General features: G+C 44.5%; 1 protein-coding gene across 6 annotated transcripts in view; it reads left to right on the top strand.

Annotated features, from left to right (window-relative positions):
• RYR3 (ryanodine receptor 3) overlaps positions 1–15,288 on the top strand; it is a 605,205-nt gene that overhangs the window by 420,094 nt on the left and 169,823 nt on the right. For all 6 annotated transcript variants that reach the window (XM_055132600.1, XM_055132599.1, XM_055132596.1 and 3 more), the window contains exons 39-43: positions 4,353–4,626; positions 7,367–7,481; positions 9,029–9,158; positions 10,419–10,522; positions 14,129–14,264. In XM_055132600.1, the coding sequence (XP_054988575.1) occupies positions 4,353–4,626; positions 7,367–7,481; positions 9,029–9,158; positions 10,419–10,522; positions 14,129–14,264 (759 nt within the window). The remainder of the gene's footprint in view (positions 1–4,352; positions 4,627–7,366; positions 7,482–9,028; positions 9,159–10,418; positions 10,523–14,128; positions 14,265–15,288) is intronic.

Genomic DNA, 15,288 nt, shown 5'->3' with positions numbered 1-15,288 from the left:
TTCTCTGGACTATAAAAGTTGATTGGGCTGTTAAATCTGTGTGTGGCACAGAGCTCGCTCAAATCCTGGATTGATCTGAAAGCCAGGATAACAGAAAGCTAATATTTACTTGGTTTCATTATAACTCTACAAAATTCCCCTTTGATAAGGGAATGATCCTTGGGCTGATCAACTCATCTGAAGGTTGCTTTTGCTGTTTGGTAGAGACTATAATGATCCTGTTCTCCCTACAGAAAATTTATTTGGCAGTTGATGGTATCAATGTATCACTGTATCATCACTTGTCATCCTGTTGTTCATCAATTTACTCCAGCAGGTGCCAGTAACGTCTCCATTCTTCCCAGCCCTGAGATTTTAGCAGCCTCTCCTTACTCATCTTTACCAGCAATTGGAGGCTCTTTCAGGGTCAGGGGAATGAGACCTGTTATTGTTACTGTTTTTGGCATATCGAATACACCACAGGGAGCTTGCCAGGTCTGCAGTTAATGGTACAAAGTACAGTTCTTCTAAGCCAAAATCGGGGTTTAAAAAACAACTATGTTTCGAGGACTGGAGAAACTTACATTGAGCCCAGGAGTATCTATGGATCTTGTTTTCGGTCCTCACTCTGAATATTAACAAGAAGAAATGGGATCTATCACACTTGGCCGCTGAGAAAACAAGTTCCCTGAGAGGAGTCCAACCTCACCTATAAATATCCCTTTTCCCCCAAAGTGTTCAGGTATAATCTGACATAACAGATCTTAGTCAACAGTCCCTGCCTAGTGAGATCTCTGAGGAATGTCTTCTAACTGTGCCTCTTTCTGCCTTGGGTATCCTTTTTTAAGTTTTTCAGCTTATTTCTCCAGTCTGAACCTGAAACACCCACGGGGCTGACAGACACAGCAGTAAGTTAAATTAATCCTTCACATCAACATCTCTTCTGGAGCTTTGGTAACCACGTTCTATTTTTATGTCCTTATGATGCGCTTGCCTGTATGTAGAGCAGACATCTGCCGTCTACGATACTGTGGGAGTAGAAAACGGTGGACTCTGAGATGGCATAGCACTAAAAACTCCCATCTGAGTTTGGGGTCCTTTCGTGAAAAGGCTAGGTGATTTGGATCAGCTCTGCCTGCATCACCACATGTGAATTAAGAATCTTGGCACCACCCCTTCCTGCCCCAGGAGAACGTCTCAGCTATTTCTCACCTTGGTCACTGTGCCTGAAGATTGTGTGTCAGGATGAAAAAATCAGAGAAGCATCTTTCTGGTCATTCTGGCTTCATCCTTGAGCTTGCACTCAGATCCCCCGATCCCCTCCCACCAGTGCCAACCAGTACCTTTCAGGCCATCCTCAGAAGGCCCCACATCAGCTGACTTTCCAGTACTTGTACAGCCCGTGGGATTTCTGAGCCCTCAGAGTTCTGAGAAAGTCTTGAGTTCCAGTCACATTGGCCCCTTTCTCCTCATGAAAGTGAAAGGACTTATTACTGCCAAAGACCCAGTATGACACGGTGTGAGTTCAGGCAGGGAGGATCACATACCTAGCTGCAAAGTCTTCCAGCCAGAGTGTTCAGTCCACTTTTTATTTGCCTCCTGATGTACTATTTATATTTATGGTATCTAAATTGGGGGTTCTTAAGCTTTATTTACTCATGAGTTCTTTCACCTGAGTAATTGTTATTTGAGTCTCGTTATACATGTATAAAAATGTATACAATGTGTACAAATGTGTACACCAAATGTGTACAAATCAAACATTTGTTGATAATATAAGCTAATTTAAAAATGTTTTATTTATGGGTTTGTAACCCACAGTTTGAGAACCTAGGATCTAAAATACCTTGCAGAATTATTGAAGCAATGCCATGGCTTACTCAGATCATGGTGTGCAGTATTTTTAAACCACTTGGAGATGATATTACAGGAGAAAAATTCATCACTTAACATTGTTTACTCTAGAGATGGTGTCAAATGTCTTCTCGTGTGTCCATCGATCCAAAATTCCTCCACTCTATCCTGTAGCAGTTGTACATTCTCTTATTTTAATATTTGCTGGAGCGATAGCACAGCGGGTAGGGCGTTTGCCTTGCACGTGGCTGACCCGGGTTCCATTCCTCCACCCCTCTCGGTGAGTCCGGCAAGCTACTGAGAGTATCCCGCTCTCACAGCAAAACCTGGCAAGCTACCTGTGGCATATTCAATATGCCAAAAACAGTAACAACAAGTCTCACAATGGAGTCATTACTGGTGCCTGCTCGAGCAAATCGATGAGCAACAGGATGACAGTGACAGTGACAGTGACTACTTTCTATTAGAAAAATTAAATTTTTCTTTTATGAAATCAAAATGAAAATGTAAAGAACTGATTTGTGAATGGGTTAGAATGGTGCCTTATTTATTTAAGTCATCTATTTCCAGCATTGATCCAAACATCATCCAAGAAAATAGAATTATTTAGAATTAATTAGAAACTTTGATTCATAATTAAGATACTCTTGTCGTTGGCCAAAAAAGAAGGCCCATAGACTGAGTGCATGCAAAGAATGCAAGAGGGCAGATTCACTCCCTGGCACCTCATGGTCCCCAGCTTGATGCAAAAGATGCTGGGGTGGCAACAGCAGGTCTCACGATTCCCAGGTTCTTCACGATTTTCAAGAATTAAAATATTGAGTAATAAAGATGCTCAGGGGCTGGAGTGATAGCACAGTGGGTAGGGCGTTTGCCTTGTACATGGCTGACCTGGGCTCGATTCCCAGCATCTCATATGGTCCCCTGAGCACCGCCAGGAGTAATTCCTGAGTGCATGAGCCAGGAATAACCCCTGTGTATCGCCAGTGAGTCCCAAAAAGCAAAAATAAAATAAGTAAATAAAAATAAAGGAAACAAAATAAAGATGCTCAGACTCAGAAATAGAAAGTAGAAAAGTTTGTTACAAAGTAGAGAAGAAAGGAAAGACTCCCCAAGTGGGGAGGTACTTAGTATAGGACTAAGCTAAAAAGGAGTTTTCTGTAGACCCTTATAAAGGCTTCATACATTCCTTATCAATTAAAAAGTGTTTACAAAAGATACAGGAAAGTCATAGGCTTGTCTACCTGGTTTAAATCACTCGTGCATTTCCCAATATCTTAGTCTCCCTCTCAGCCTAGGCTTCAGGGCAGAGTTTTAGGGTTCTGAGAAACCCCAGGAGTGAAATGTGTGTCAGGCTGGTAGGGGAGAAAAGGAACGTCTGGCAAGGGGAAACTGTGGCTTCCTCTCTCGCTGGCAAGGGGAAACTGAGACTTCTTCTTTCAACCTCCACTAGCAGAGGCTCCTGAGAGCCAGGAGTGGTCCCAGGGCACCCCGGGGTATAAGTTGTCAGGATGAAGAGTCTGCTTCCTGTATGCCATAGCAGCCCTTGAAATAGGGACCTTTTAGGGTGCCAGAGGATAGTACATGGATTAAAGCACTTGCCTGGCACATGGTGGACTCCAGTTCAAACCCCAGCACCCCATATCGTTCCCTGAGCACCACCAGGAGTGATTCCCTAAGCACTACTGAGCATGGCTCTGTATCACTATATCACTGTCATCCCGTTGTCATCAGTTTGCTCGAGTGGGTGCCAGTAACATCTCCATTCGTCCTAGCCCTGAGATTTTAGCAGCCTCTCTTTCCTTCCCAATGGTGCCTCATTGGAAGCTCTTTCAGGGTCAGGGGAATGAGACCCATAATCATTACTGTTTTGGGCATATTGAATACACCACGGGGAGCTTGCCAGGCTCTGCTGTGCTGGCATGATACTCTCTGTAGCTTGTTAGGTTCTCCGAGAGGGGGAACTAGACAATAAGAGGTCTTCCGGGAACTTTGTTTTATAGTCTCTGGATCTTGGCCATTGATGGAATTACACGGTGCCGGGGGCAATTTATGGGTGTGACTGTCAAGCTACTGGAAAAGGGGGGATCTGTGTGGAGGAGGCCCAGTCCCAATTCAAGCAGGCTTGGAGATATCAGCCCTGGGTCCCACACACCTGGGTTCCTCTGCTGGTTCCTTCATGCGTGAGGCTTGTCCAAGCATGTGGAGAGGGGCCTTGAGCATGACTGTGGCTGGGTTTCAGAGGTCTTTGGCTGCCAGGGCTCTGCTCAGGGTGGGGAGGGAAACTCAACCCGCACCCCTCCATGGGGCCCCAGTGAAGACAGCCAGGCGTGGGGGCAGGAGACTCTGCACATGGTCCTAAAACCGAAAAATAAAATAATTCATGAGATAAAAGGAACTCTTTAACTTTGACACCTAGATGGTGTGTTTTATCCTTGGATAAAGTAACTGAGGTTCCTGGTTCTCCCTGACTCGTGATAACCACCGTGTACAACAGGCCCCTTCTGCTGTCCTTCTAGCCACCCTCAAGGAGCTCATCTCACAGACAATGATCCGCTGGGCCCAGGAGGACCAGATCCAGGATGCAGAGCTCATCCGCATGATGTTCAACCTGCTCCGGAGGCAGTACGACAGCATCGGGGAGCTGCTGCAGGCACTGCGCAAGACCTACACCATCAGCCAGGCCTCTGTGAATGACACCATCAACCTGCTGGCAGCCCTGGGCCAGATCCGCTGCCTCCTCAGCGTCAGAATGGGCAAGGAAGAGGAGCTGCTGATGATCAATGGGCTGGGGTAGGTCATTCATGCACGGAGAGGTGAAACCGGCCCCCATGAGACAATGAAGACATTCAGAAACAGGGACAGAGCACCCTGCCATATAGGAGAGGAGCCTTGGAGGTGCTGGACTGTTGGAATAGAAGTCTTTGAGAGCTCCCTTTGCGCCTTGCCATCACCTGCTCCCTTCCTTTCTCCACACTCATCTAGAGAGTCATTTTTCCTCTGTTCTGTGAGACAGTTTTGCCCAGAATAACAGCTCATGATTTTTTCTTAGAAACCATGTCGTCTAAGAGATAGTATTTTAGACATCAGAAAGATTTCCTTTAGTTCGGCAGTGGAGCACCCCTAGCATTTTGTTTTGTTATTTTCACTAATTTGGTTTCTTTACCTTCCCTACCTGTCTTGCGGCGGGATCCTCTCGGTAGCTTGCAGGATTCTCCAAGAGGGGTGGAGGAGCCTGGCAAGGTCCCCGTGGCATATTCTATGTGCCAAAAACAATAACAATAAGTCTCACAATGGAGATGTTACTGGTGCCCGCTCTAGCAAAATCGATGGGCAATGGGACTACAGTGCTACAGTGCTACTTCCCTATAGAAGTGAAATAATTGTCTTTCTCTGACTTTTCATTCATTATAATACCCTCTAGGTCCACACATTTTTATAACCAACCAGTAGCAATATGTATCTCCCTGGGGCATTGAGTTGTTTGCAACCCTTTGTTATGTAAATAGCACTGCTCTGGGCCTGGCAGAGGGCATGTGTCTCTTCAAATCTGTGTTTTCACTTTCTACACCTTGTGTTGTGAACCTGAGTTCTGTCCCCAGAATTGCATATGGTCCCCCAGAGCCTGCCAGGAGTATTCCCTGAGCCTAGAGGCAGGAGTAACCCCTGAGCACTGCCGGATATGCCCCCAAAACAAAGAAATAGATATATCCTTAATGTAAATGGAAAATGTAGAACAAGTGGTTCAGACAAACTTCAAAGCAGAGTGATATCATTGAAGAGAGTTTTATGGGGGGAAAAAGCTACAGAATTAGCCTCTCCTGGCCCCTATTGTCAGCAGAGCAGCTGTTAAAAACTGGTAGGATGCCTCTTATCACTGTAGCTCTTAGAGAAGGAGAATGAGGAGGGGTGGGCAGAGAATAGCACACACACACACACACACACACACACACACACACACACACACACACACCCATCCCTCCAAGAATCACACATTCAGGTAATAGGCTATGTCTATGTTTTTATTTTCCTGCAGTTTGATTATGTGAATTGATATTGAATGACTTAAAAACTTGTAGGGGTGGAACAATAGCACAGTGGATAGGGCATTTGCCTTGCATGTGGCCGACTGGGGTTCGATTCCCAGCATCCCATATGGTCCCCCAAGCTCCGCCAGGAGTAATTGCTGAGTGCAGAGCCAGAAATAACCCCTGAGCATCACCGAGTGACCCAAAAAAAGCAAACAAACAAACAAACAAAAACCTTAATTAATTGTTTTGCATTTTGGACTTGTCAATTTCCTTGGTTTTTAAGAACTACTTTCCAAACAGATCATTGATGCCTAGTGTGCAATGGCCTCAAGAAAGGACCCAGGCCAGAGATGTAGCTCAGTGGTTGAGCATTTTCGAGCTTAGGAGACCATCAATATGATCCTCAGCACCACAATAAGTGTAGAGCCCAACTCTTAGGGAAACAGAAATCCCGGAGACATAGATATACAAAAGAAGAAAATATATATATATATATATATATATATATATATATATATATATATATAGTACTCAGAGTACATGGATAAAGAAAGACCTAGAGATTTGGGCTGACTGAAAGCTGTTAGAAGCAAAAGACCCAGGGACACTGTTGAATATCTCATTTTGAGAAAATGTTTTCAAGAGAGAACTCAAGTATTTAATAGAAATAAAAGAGAACAAAATATTCCCATCAGCTAAAATATTTTTAAAAAAACCATTTCCCCCATATTCTAACAATCAGGTACATTTCTACTATCAATTCTTCCTGTCATGGTTACATTAACCCCACCCCTAAAATACACACACTATTTTTCATGCTTTTGTGTGTTCTCATCCTGACATTTTCTTTTTTGTTTGTTTTCACTTTGTTTGGGGGTCACACTCAGTGGTGCTCAAAGTTACTCCTGTGCTCAGAAAACCATATGCGGTGTCAGGACTTGGTTTGAGGTTGCTGCATGCAAAGAAAGCCCTCTATCCCTGTCCCTCTGACCCTTCATCCCTGCATTCCCATAGCATTGACTAGCCCCTACCTAGTCAGAAATAGTGGCTAGTATAGAAAGGGTCAGACCCACCTATATGCAAATCTCATGACTACAGATCGATTGAATGATGGCAATTCAATACCTATATTGCAAACCACAACACCCATAAGGAGAGAGAGACAGCAAAAGGGAACACCCTGCCACAGAGGCAGGGTGGGGCTGGAGGAGGGGGTGGGAGTGGTGGGAGAGATATCAGGATCATCGGTGGTGGAAAATGTGCACTAGTGAAGGGATGGGTACTTGATCATTGTATGACTGAAATGTAAGCACGAACATGCGTAAGTCTGTACCCCACGGTGATTCATTAAAAAAATTAAAATTTTTAAATAAAAGGGTCAGACCATTTCCATGACATCTCCAGATGATCAAAAGTCTCACTTGACATCTATTGTCTTTGAAAGAAAGAGACCTTAAGAGCTCTGAGCAAGCACTGAAGTTTTTCTCTGATCCTCACTCTAGAGACATCATGAACAACAAGGTGTTTTACCAGCACCCCAACCTCATGCGCGTCCTTGGCATGCACGAGACAGTGATGGAGGTGATGGTGAACGTGCTGGGAGCAGAGAAGTCCCAGGTCTGTGACTTTATTTTCTGTGCAGAGGGAGCCTGTGGGAGGATTGGGGCAGGTGTTCCTGGTGTCAGTTACTCTTTCCAGGGAGAGACAGGGATGAAGGAGTCCCGGGAAAAGCTACAGGAGTCCAGCCTGATCTTGTGCCTGACTCAGGAAGCCCAGGCTCCCACACTCATTCTACCCCTCTCTATGCTACTGGCCTTCCTTCCTGTGCTACTTGCCCTACTTCCTGTACTGCTCACCTTACTTCCTGTACTGCTCATCCTACTTCCTGCACTGCTCACTTACTTCTTGTACTCCTCATCCTATTTCCTGCACTATTCACCTTACTTCCTGTACTGTTAATCCTACTTCCCACATTACTCACTGTATTTCCTGCACTGCTTGCCTGCATCCTGTTCTTGACAATTTCCTTGGTTTGAATCCCCTTCCGCAGTGGGATTCCTCTGGGATCTTCTTGGGAGCCAGGCCGTTTTTGTGCTGTGTCAGGAAAAGGCTGTTCTAAAGGGGGAACAAGCTCTTAACAATGATGCTGGCAGTGTTCCCTCAGGAATGCTTCTTGTGTGAGCCAAGTTCCTAAGGCTGGCAGAGGGGAGGGAAGGGAAATCGGGCCTAACTGGGCATTTGTCCCAGCTTCCTGAAGGTTCTACTCAGTTAAGTAGCTCTAAAGGTGGTCACAAGGTATGTTTTCAAATAGTGGAAATTTTAGAGATCCAGGACCCTGAAAAAAGCAGCTCCACCTTGCACTCCTGGGAAAGCAGAGTCTCTCACGATGCCTCTGAGGAAGGAAACCTACAGAGAGACTGTAGGTTTCGGAACTTTTTTCCATAATTGGCCATTCAAGGACTTTGGGGGATCTTGAGCTAGGTTAACACGTTTATTCAGCATTATTGGGTTGAAAATAAGACACAGCCCGATTGGGGGTTAATTGCTTTGTTTAGGAAAGAAGCCAAACTCAGTCAACAGAAACCTGAGCATTTCAGCACTAAACTGAAGGAATCCCCTTCAAATACTCTGGGAGCCCATGGAGAGACACTATCAGGATTATCAGGATGAGCCATCACAGGGTTCAAGAAGCAATGCTGTTTAGGCTTCAAAAAACGGAGGGACCAGCAGACAAAAGACTATAATGTAGTGCATATATATAATATACTTTCATCCCTGACTTCTAGTCTTCCTTTCTGAAATATGGCACTGAAGTCCCATCCTGCCCCTACCTAGTCAGAAATAGTGACCAGTATAGAAAGGGTCATGTCATTTCCATGACATTTCCAGATAACTGAAAGTCTCATTTGACATCTATTTTCTTTGAAAGAAAGATATCGTAAGAACTATAAATAGCACTCTATTTTTGGAAGTCTTTTCTCAGGAATCTACTCTCTCTGCCCTTCCTATGAATGAGTGTTAGAATAAACTGGAAGTAAGAACAGTCACTTTCCCGACTGTTTCTAAGCTTGAAAGACTTCAACCTAAGACTTTCAGGAGTCAGACTACTGTAAAAGACCTCATGGTAGTTCTGTTCCTTGACATCTCCTAAATTCTCCCTCCAGATCGCTTTTCCAAAGATGGTTGCTAGCTGCTGCCGCTTCCTTTGTTATTTCTGTCGAATTAGCCGGCAAAATCAGAAGGCCATGTTTGAGCATCTAAGCTACCTACTGGAGAATAGCAGTGTCGGTCTAGGTATGTCATGTTAAAACTTCCACATTTGGTGGCCGGGGTCATAGCTCAGCAGTAGAGTGGAGTTCTGCATTTCATTCCTGGTACTGCGTAAATCGATTAGCCAAGAAGTCTTTCCCATTTCAGAGGACATACAAACCCTACTGACCACTGAGGAAGTGAAGGAAAAGAGATCATGCATACGCCGTGGTATTTTTAAACAGAAGAAGGAAAGCTGTCTGATCTTAGAATGAGTGCAGTAATGATTTCATGTCTCTACTCCCCAATCTTAGTAGAAACATGGCTACCAACCAGCACTGGTGACCAATTTTTTGTTGGCGCAGGCACTCAGTTAGAGCACCAGATACAGATGTCTGGGGCCCCTGCTCCTTGCAGTGCCCTGGTCTAGCCAGGGAACAGCATTAACCAGCCACGCTTACAAATGAGTCCATTCGTGGCAGATTGGCTCTCGGGTGCTTACCTGTATGTATCACCAGCTGGCTGGCCGGAGCTTTCCTGAGTTATATGGCAGAGTGACAAAGAACTACGGTGGACAAACAGTGGGTGACCCATCACACCTACTAGTAAAGCAGTGCACACACATGTCTTATTACCCTGGTGTGAGTCAGATTAATTTCTGGGGGGTGTAACCATGCACGTGAAATCACGTTTTTCAATTTTTCAAGTGAAACCCTCAACTACCAACCTTCTGGTAAAATACCCCTTGATTTACAGGAAAATTAAAGACTCCTGGCCCCTGTTACACCTGGCAATGCACAAGGGGTTACTTCTGGCTCTGCACTCAGAAATTAGCCCTGGCATTGCTCAGGTGGTTCAGGGATCGACCCCAGGTCAGCAGCACGCAGGGCAACGCCCTACCTGCTGTACTATCTCTCTCTGGCCCCTACTTGAGGCTATTTTTAAATCTCAAGGGGGCTGAGTCATTTGGATACTCTGAAAGTGACGTCAGAATTCTTTTAAGACGTCATCAAATGGGAATCCCAAGAAGCTTCCTATAAGAAATCACTTGAGAATACATAGTCCTGACTGCTCCTGTGAACAAATTGTCTAACTCAGTTCCTAGTCATAATCATTAATGAATGTGGGGAGGAAGAATGGCTAGTAAAATTTTTAAGTTGGGAGGGCAGCCCCGTTAGAGAACGGCTGTGAGGTTTGGTGTATCTGCTGCCCTCTCCTGGCTGATTTTGTGCATGACACCCTCAACTCGGAACTGGGTTGTTCCTTTTCCCTTTCTAACTCCTTCCTTCTCACCTCCTTCCTCAGCCTCCCCTTCTATGAGGGGATCCACCCCACTGGATGTGGCAGCTTCCTCTGTGATGGACAACAACGAGTTAGCGCTGGGCTTAGAGGAGCCAGACCTCGAGAAGGTAACCGGCCCCTGGAAGAGGCAATGTGCTTGCTCTCTTCTGCTTACCGACATCACGTCAAGGAAATGACAGCCAAAGGCTGGGTTTCCATCTAGACTTCTTCAGCACATGATGACAATGTGGGAGAATGTGAGGGCCCGGCCACCCTCATGCGCTGGCCATGCACAGTCATGCTGGCCAGAGCATGTCCTGGGGTGACAGGCAACTTCATAGTTCCCGAGAGGTGGACCTCTCTCTGTGCTGCTTCGGCCCCTTGGTCTGCATGGAACTCCACCGGACTCCTATGCTTCCTCATAAAATTCTGTGCCAGTAAATTTATGTTTGCAAATGTAAAAAATGGCTTGAGGTAAAAGTGGGTGAGTATGACAAAGGTAGAGAATGCCCACCCCTGTCCTGTACACATGTAAGATGGACACAGCCGAGCTGTCCCCTTGGCACTGAGACTTGCACTCCTAGATGCAGTGGATGGGGTTGAGGTGTATCCATCTTTTCTCTTCTCCATGGTGGAACAGTTCCTTTTCTTTAATTATTTTTTTAATTGGATCATAGTGAGATACTCAGTTACAAAGTTGTTCATGATTGGGTCTCAGTCATACAATGTTCCAACACCCTTCCCTTCACTGATTCACTATTTACATTTCCCACTACCACTTGTATCACTTGTATCACTTGTCATCCCACTGATCTTTGATTTCAAGCAGGCGCCAGTAATGTCTCCATCGTCTCTGTCACGTGTCCCTCTACCAATGTCCCCAATTTCCCTCCCGCCATCCCCACCTCCCCAGCTTGTCTCTATGGTAGGCACTCTCCCTCTCCCTTTCTCTCTCTGTCTCTTTCTCCTCTCTCTCTCTCTCTCTCTCTCTCTCGGCAATATAGTCTACAATACAGGTACTGAAAGGTTATCATGTATATCTCTTTACGTACTTTCAGCTCTCAGTTCTTATCCAGAGTGATCGTTTCCAACTGTCATTGTCAGAGTGGTCCCTTCTCTATCCTAACTGCCCTCTCTCCCATGACCCATTTGTGGGTTTGTGGCAAGCTTCCAGCCATGGGGCAGTCTACTGGCTCTCATGTGGAATGGTTCCTTAACTGGCTGGCAGACTAGATAACCAAGGGCACTTATTGCATATGGGGGGAAAAAACGTGTAGTGAGCGAGGAGGGGGAGCAAAAGCAAAAGGTCATTTCTGAATGGTAGATTGGGGAACACACAGGGAGCAGTGGCTAACCCTGGCAAGGGGGACAGGAGAAGCTTCTCAGAAATGTGATGAGCTGGGGTTGGGATGTGGGGGCGTGTGGAAGCAAATAAGCCATGTTGCTTGGAAGAGCATGCCAGGGACACTGATGGCTCAGAGAGTATGGTGTACTGGAGAAGTGGAAGGTTGGGGAAGGCTGGAGCACAGAGTACTCAGGAGGATTCTGAGAACTGAGACGGGAGCAGTAGGGACGAGGCCCTGCTGTTAGTTCTCATCCCTACAGAGTGACTGGATGCTGACCCCTTCCCCCTGCCATCCCCCAGAACGTAAACTTGCCTGAGCCTCAGAACCACCTTTTTTATTAGTGTTCCCAGTAATAAAGAGGAAAGTAAATACCAGGGAGATAGAATGACATCCCTAGAGGTTGGGGGCTTTGTAGGAGTCACCGCCAGGATTCCAAATTGCTGGGCTACAATCTAGTACAGAATCTCACTGTGAGGCCCAAAGGGATAAAAAAAAAAACACATTGAAGGTATTTAGGAGGACACAAAATAACTTGTAGTTTAGAAAGTATGCCCTCATCCAATATTACTGATTGGAACTGAAACGAGACTAGTGTCCCTTACACAGACTCCAAGCCTGTGCCATTCGATTCTTCTTTGTATGATGACAGCAATGGCACGAAGCCCATGGATACTCCTGTTCTCTGCTTCTAGTGAGTCACACTTGAGTTGAGCTCTGTTTTCCTACATTTAAGCAGCAAAATCTCATCATTGTTTTTAGCACTGAGATGATAACCAATGCCTGTATGTAAACAAAGAAAATAAGGAACTAGTATTTCTCTTACTCTAAGAGAATGCCATTAGATAGACTCTCCAGTACACAAGTCATCTTTTGAAATGATGTTGCTTGATTCGCCTCTTTGAAAATGCAAGATATAATATGATATTCGGTGTTGGAGACTGGGAGAAGGGAGAGAGAAGAACTTGGGAAACCTGTGAAAGGCATGATCAGATTTGCCTCCTTGGTTTGACACAGGACCACAGACTTTATCCAGATCAGTGCCAGGGAAATAACCCACTTGCAGTTCCTAGGTGGAAGGAAAAAATGAGTAATACATGCCAAGATTCCCCACACTCCCGCTTATTGTTCACAGCTTGAATTAGGCTTCTTAAGATTGAACAGCCACCCAAAGATGTGGACTCATATTTTTGGCCAGTGTAAAAGGCCCTGTACGTGTAACCCTGGAAGCTGTGCTTAATTTCTACCATTATTGATTATTTTCCCACAACATTTTTAATACCAGATCTGCTTAAGCACCAAGCAGAATATCTTTACAGGTTCAAGAACAAAAGAATGCAGGATAACTTCTGACTGAGTTTTTACTTCGATTCACTCTTCTTGTAATATATTTGAGAATATTTGACACCAGAAAATGCCTGATAAACATGTACTGTACATTTATGTGCCAGATCCTGGGGGTTACAAAATGGCAGGGGTTGCAACTTCTGGACTTAGAGTATTTTGCAACATAACAAATGATCTGCACATATAAAACATCAAAGACTAATTTAGAACAGCTACTATATTTCAAACAAGGATATATTTTCTAGACCTTTTGCCTGATACCTATTAAGAAGTAAGTAGATTGTAAAGTTTTCAATAAGATGGTAGAACTGGTATCTTGTGTTTATGTCTGGTAACCTGGAAGTGAAAACTTTTCTAATCCTTGACCTTAAAGGTATATCATCTTCACTGGTCATTCCAGCCATAACATCTTAGCTTTTAACTCTTATTGATGAAGACCCTGAGTAGGGACCTCTGATGACTCAAGAAGTCCCCCTAAGGGGCCGGAGTGATAGCACAGTGGAGAGGGCGTTTGCCTTGTGCACAGCCAACCTGTGTTCGATCCCTGGCATCCCATGTGGTCCCCTGAGCACCGCCAGGAGTTATTCCTAAATGCAGAGCCAGGAGTAAACACTGAGCACTGAGCATAGCTGGGTATGACTCAAAAAAGAAAAAAAAAAAGAAGCTCCCTTAGGAACCAACCATGTTTGGTCTTAAAATACCATGGCCCAGTGAACAATCTACATCCATCCTTATTTTTCCAGGTAGTTAAACCTATTTTTTAAATAGCTGTTTTCTCTTTCCAGAGCTGAGGGAATCAGGGAACTGACAGCTGGTGATAAACTCCTCCATGACAGTAATCCTCCCTCCCCTGGATCCCTCGGAAACAGAAATGGATTGGAGGTCGTGGTTTCAACCCTACTAAATTACTTACTTGACAAATCCTGAACTCTCTCATCTCTAAAGACATGAGAACCTCTCACATCCCTGAAATTGTGAAAACTTTGAGAAAACTTGAAAAAGAAAAAAATGTACACTTTTGCAAGTGACTGTTCTTCTTGGCAGGTGGTGACCTACTTGGCAGGCTGTGGCTTGCAGAGCTGCCCTATGCTTCTGGCCAAAGGATACCCTGATGTTGGCTGGAATCCCATCGAAGGAGAGCGATACCTATCTTTCCTGAGGTTTGCCGTCTTCGTGAACAGTGAGTCCCACACTTCCTTTCAGACGTAGCATGCCTAACTGTGGGTATATGCCAAGAGAAGATCCTTTGTATCCATTCTAATGTATAATCAATATATCCTACAGGTAGGTGACAACCAATGAAAGCCTAGGTGAGAATCCCAGGGAGAACTAGGCTAGACAAGGATCAAGAGTCAAGTCCAAAGGAGTCCAGTGCTCAGGGGTCAGATCCAGCCAGAAACTTCTTGCATGAACTTGGACTTGTTAACACTCTTTGCCTTTTCAATCAGTGGAAGGGGACTTATTAATATCTTCACCTTGCTTATTCCATAGGAATAAAAGCAACTATGCCTCTGTGTCATTAAACTGTTGTGTATTTTTAAACTGTTAAGATGATTGTGTGGATGGATAGCTGGATAGATGCTTTCTTCCTTTTTAATTTTTTTATTTTTAATTGAATCATCATCATATAGAATGGATAATTTCTGAATAACTGTGAAAAATAACTAAAGCCCCAGAGAAAAATTTCTATAGTGACCCTAAATATTGATCTTCATAGTACAAGTCACCTTCCACTTCTAGACAATTCCAAGACTACAAATGTTCTTTACTTTCGCTAATCTAATGTGACGCATATTATGTGAAATAGGATTGCCTTCTTGGAAATGCACCTTAAAAAATGATATAAGGCTAATTCATTTGTGTTCACTTTATGGTTATGATCCTTCCACTTTCTCCCTGATTAGAATTCAAGGCTAATAATTTCAGCTAAGCTGGTTGAGTGATTACAAAGGGAGGGTACAGTCAATAAACAGTCATGCCATTTATTCCAAAGTTTGAGAATGTAGCTCACAGTATAGTGACATGATGTGGTCATTGAATCCATCTGTGTTTGTTTCCTTGTTGTCTTCCTTAACCCCCACCCTAACTGCTTGCTTTTTTATATACCACCTGAATTCTGTTCTTAGTGCTTAAATTATCTCCATTGTTTTGTACTCTCTTTTGACTGGGCTGCAGACCTAAATATGCCTATCTATGGTTCCCTA

Source organism: Sorex araneus, chromosome 3 (assembly GCF_027595985.1).
Source record: "Sorex araneus isolate mSorAra2 chromosome 3, mSorAra2.pri, whole genome shotgun sequence".
In the NCBI taxonomy this organism is placed as follows: Eukaryota; Metazoa; Chordata; class Mammalia; order Eulipotyphla; family Soricidae; genus Sorex; species Sorex araneus.
Note: the sequence above shows the minus strand (reverse complement) of the source record. Positions and strands in the feature narration are given on the sequence as shown.